The sequence below is a fragment of the Anguilla anguilla genome, chromosome 10, assembly GCF_013347855.1.
Source record: "Anguilla anguilla isolate fAngAng1 chromosome 10, fAngAng1.pri, whole genome shotgun sequence".
In the NCBI taxonomy this organism is placed as follows: domain Eukaryota; kingdom Metazoa; phylum Chordata; class Actinopteri; order Anguilliformes; family Anguillidae; genus Anguilla; species Anguilla anguilla.
The window spans coordinates 2,930,281-2,935,280 of record NC_049210.1 but is presented as its reverse complement, the minus strand read 5'-3'; the positions used below and the strand labels follow the sequence as shown (position 1 = coordinate 2,935,280).

The following is a 5,000-nucleotide window of genomic DNA, read 5'->3' as shown; positions in this document are numbered from 1 at the left end:
GTCAGCCAGGCATGCAGGACCAGGGCCTGGTACCTGAGATGGAGGAGCAGATAAGAGATTCCAGCCATTCCACAGTGCAGCCTGTTCAGTGTGTCCCTGCAGTTACCTCTGACACTGATAGGGGGCGGGGTCACTGTGGGGACTGGGTCACATGGGGGCGGGGTCATGCAGGTGGCAGGGTCACAGAGTTCCAGGTAACATTTCAGGCGTCTGTCTGTCTGTCTGTCCCACACAGGAGCCTCAGAGAAGGTCAGGGGGATGGGACGCCGTCCCGAACCTGAAACAGCAGAGCTGCACAGTGCCCTGGGGACAGTGGTGAGTTTGGGAAGGGGGAGGGGGGGGGGTGGGGGGGGGCGGGTTGACTATGTACTGTGACAGGTGGTTAGCCTGTGTATTATTTATTCATTCACCACCAGTGCGAGACGCAGTATTGTAGTGCCAGTGGCTTTTTGAATGAAGCTTGATGTGCTTAACAGCTGCAACAAACAAACAATCACATAATGCCCTGTTTGTACACAATAGGGAATAGCACAGCGAGTAGCGCTAAGGCGTTCGCTACGCAGCAGCAGCAGCTACGCGGTCACATGACTGTGTGCGCGGTCACATGACTATGCGCGGTCACATGACTGTGTGCGGTCACATGACTACATGTGCGGTCACATGACTGCGTGCGCTGTCACATGACTGTGTGCGGTCACATGACTGCGTGCGCGGTCACATGACTACATGTGCGGTCACATGACTGCGTGCGGTCACATGACTGTGTGCACGGTCGCATGAATGTGTGCACGGTCACATGACTGCGTGCGGTCACATGACTGTGTGCACGGTCACATGACTGTGTGTGCGGTCACGTGACTGTGAGCCGCATGCAGTCGGTGTTTGAGCAGACGGGCCGAGTTCTCGCTGTGGCGGGAATGCCGAGCGAGCGGATCGGAGGAGATAAACGATGGGTCCTCAGCGTCGGCGCTGGAGGTCCGGAGCGCCGCGTGATGGATTCTTCTTCTCGGGAATTGTTCCCGGGAGACGTCAGCGGAGCTGGCGGTCTGCGTGGCCTCGCCAGCCAGGCACGCACGACGGCAAAAAATAACTGAGCGCGTAGATAAATAAATAAATAAATAATCCCTGTTTGTTGCTTTTTTCCTGGCTGAGTACACCGGGGAGAAGCAGTCGGCCTTGCTTTTCCAAGCCCATAAATCCTGAGTTGATGTAGGAGACGCTGCACTGGTTGTGTCAGTTTAAACGTAGCCGTTTGCTTTGGCTGTCGCACTGCATGATGGGAAATTGAAGTGTAGAGCTGTGGCACCAGTGACAGATGTTGGCGAGGGGGGGTGAGGAGGGGGTCCCTGGGTTTCCTGTCTCTCTCTACAGGGCAAGGTGCGTGAAATTAAAGTCCTGGAATACTCTTGGAGCATAGACTGCCCCCTTGTGGCCATTGAGTAGAACAACTGGCTATGCGACTGCACTTAAAACCCCACACTCAACCCATAATATTTCCCTGTGTCACACCAAACAGCAGGAGTATGAACATGTGTTTAGGAATAGCCATGTAAGCTTTTCAGTGAAGGACAGTCTACACCACCATGCACAGATGGACTGGGATTTTCTTTTAATTTTTTCGAGTTTCCGTTGTTGCTCTTGACCAAAGCCGTGCTCTTTCAGGGAGATATCGTACGCACAGGTAACCTTGGGGGAGGGAAGGCACGTGAACACAGCTCTGACGCTGAATGTAAATGAATCCTGACGGGATTGCTGAAGAGATACTGCAGACAAACAGCGTAGCGAGCTCGCAGATCAGAGGACGGATGTTTATCTTATCTTATCTCCGTCCCCCTGACGGGTTTTTGTCCGCTGATGAATGGTCTTCCTTTGAAGGAGGAGCTTTTGTTTCGAGGCAAAGAGCAAAAGAGCAAGTTTGCCCAAATGATTCTGGGCGTCAGGAATTGAATCAAGGCGAGAATGTCGCCTCCTTGGTGAATTTTTATCACGGGACCCTTTGAGCCAGACCCGCCGGGAGTAATGGGGGCGACGACATGGCGTCTGAGTGGAGGATCTTTTATCTTATCTCTGTTATCCGTGTACAGGGGAGGGGAGGGCAGCTCTGTGACTGTGTGTTTCAGTTATTTTTCTAGTGTGTGTGTGTGTGTGCGTACTTGTGTGTGTCTGTGTGTCTGTGTGTGTGTGCATGTTTGTGTGTGTGTACTTGTGTGTGCCTGTGTGTGTGTACTTGTGTGTCGTGTGTGTGTGTATGTATGTGTGTGTATGCACGTGTGTGAGTGGGTGCATGTGTATGTGTGTGCCTGTGTGTGTGTGTGTTGTATGTGTGCATGTGTGTGTGTGTGTGTGTGTGTGCGCAGTGCTGTGCTTGTGGGGACGCCTGAATCCGATAAAAGTGTTTCTTGGCAGCCAGCTCCTAATACACCGAGTAAACAAAGCTGGCTCAAGACATGGGGCCAGTGATGTCATATCCTGCATCCCAACAATGGAACCACAAACTCACTGCCCGTGTCTGCCGGGCCTATCTGTGCTGCGTCCTCCCAGATGAGCTAGTCTCCAGGTGGAGGGGCGGAGCCTGCCCCTGGCGTGTGATTGGACGGAGGGGCGGGACTTCTAGAGACAGATGCTAGCCGACGATGTCATTTGGTTCCGCAGTGGGGATTTGCCAAGAACAACAGGAGCCGTTCTCCCTTCTTTAATAGAGGATCTGAGGAGCGGGTCCGTTTGAGGCGAGCCGCATTGTGCGGGTGCAGATGGAGGGCTGAGATAGCAGGACCACGGTGCCAAAACAGCAGAGTCACAGCCCAAACGCTCCCATACAGTACAGCCCAAACTCACCCATACAGTACAGCCCAAATGCTCCCATACAGCACAGCCCAAACTCACCCATACAGCACAGCAGAGTCACAGCCCAAACTCACCCATACAGCACATCCCAAACTCACCCATACAGTACAGCCCAAACGCTCCCATACAGCACAGCCCAAACTCACCCATACAGCACAGCAGAGTCACAGCCCAAACTCACCCATACAGCACATCCCAAACTCACCCATACAGTACAGCCCAAACGCTCCCATACAGCACAGCCCAAACTCACCCATACAGCACAGCTGAGTCACAGCCCAAACTCACCCATACAGCACAGCCCAAACGCTCCCATACAGCACAGCCCAAACGCTCCCATACAGCACAGCAGAGTCGCAGCACAGACTCACCCATACAGCACAGCCCAAACGCTCCCATACAGCACAGCTGAGTCACAGCCCAAACTCACCCATACAGCACAGCCCAAACGCTCCCATACAGCACAGCTGAGTCACAGCCCAAACTCACCCATACAGCACAGCTGAGTCACAGCCCAAACTCACCCATACAGCACAGCCCAAACTCACCCATACAGCACAGCCCAAACGCTCCCATACAGCACAGCTGAGTCACAGCCCAAACTCACCCATACAGCACAGCTGAGTCACAGCCCAAACTCACCCATACAGCACAGCCCAAACGCTCCCATACAGCACAGCTGAGTCACAGCCCAAACTCACCCATACAGCACAGCCCAAACTCACCTAAACAGCACAGCCCAAACTCACCCGTACAGCACAGCCCAAACTGACCCATACAGCACAGCCCAAACGCTCCCATACAGCACAGCTGAGTCACAGCCCAAACTCACCCATACAGCACAGCTGAGTCACAGCCCAAACTCACCCATGCAGAACAGTCGAGTCACAGCCCAAATGAATTATATTTTACTGTGCTTTTGTTTCGTGGTATTCCTCAGTATAATAGATCTATAAATTATTGGAGTACTCATCTCATCTTTGTTTCATCAATAATGTGTTCATTTTCTGGTTGCTATTGACAGCTTCCTCATATATAAGTTGCTAGAAATGGGGTAATTCTGTATAAAATGTTCCATATCACCACTTTTCCGATGTCTAAAGACAGCTCCATCGACGCGCCTCAAAGCTGTAATTATTCGTATGGTTAGAAGATTTATGGCTCGGGCAGCCAATCTCGCGGAAGGTATTTTCCATTTTAGTTTCTTTCCTTTTTTTTCCCTGGTTCATAGTACAGTTTTCACTCTTTCTGTGTGAGAACGCACAGGTCCATGAGGCACGGACCTTAAAGCAGGGAGAAATGAGACAGGGGAAGGACAGGAACCTGAATCAAAACAAACAACAACAAAAAAAGAAAAATATGTTAAAAGTTAATAAGTTAGCCTGAGGGCTCGGTGAAGGAGAGAGGGATAGAGGAGTAGAGGCTGGGAAGGAGAGAAGAGTATGGAGAGAGGTAAGGAGAGAGAGAGGGGGTGAAGGAGAGAGCGGTAAGGAGAGGGAAGAGAAGGAGAGAGGGAAGGAGAGAGAGGAGTAGAGGGTGGGAGGGAAGAGTAGAAAGAGAGAGAGAGAGAGAGAGAGAGAAGGGGGGAGGGAGAGGAAGCTGGAGGAGTGGCCTGACAGCGTGTGAGTGAGACAGTATAGACAGGGCTGAGTGAGAGGGAGGGAGAGAGAGAGAGAGAGAAGAGTGACAGGACAGAGCGAGAGTAAAGAGAGAGACAGAGGGCTGAGCAAGAGAGAGAGGGCGAGTAGAGACAGGGTTGAATGAGTGAGAGAGCGAGTAGACTCTCAGTAGGACTGACAGAGAGAGAAGGAGAGGGAGAGAGAGAGAGAAACAGTAGAGAAAGGGCAGAGCGAGTAGACACTCAGTAGGACTGACAGAGAGAGAAGGAGAGAGAGAAACAGTAGAGAGAGGGCAGACTCTCAGTAGGACTGACAGAGGGAGAGAGAGAGGGAGAGAGAGATAGAGAGAGAAACAGTAGAGAGAGGGCAGACTCTCAGTAGGACTGACAGAGAGAGAGGGAGAGAGAAAGAGAGAAACAGTAGAGAGAGGGCAGACTCTCAGTAGGACTGACAGAGGGAGAGAGAGAGAGAGAGGGCAGACTCTCAGTTGGACTGACAGAGCGAGCGGTTGGAGGGAATGAGACTGGCGTCAGCGTG

General features: G+C 52.1%; 1 protein-coding gene across 1 annotated transcript in view; it reads left to right on the top strand.

The window, feature by feature from the left end:
• The window catches only part of smtnb (smoothelin b), a 74,118-nt gene that overhangs the window by 27,695 nt on the left and 41,423 nt on the right, over positions 1 to 5,000 (top strand). The window contains 1 exon segment of the mRNA XM_035380257.1: positions 236 to 315. Within this exon segment, the coding sequence (XP_035236148.1) occupies positions 236 to 315 (80 nt within the window).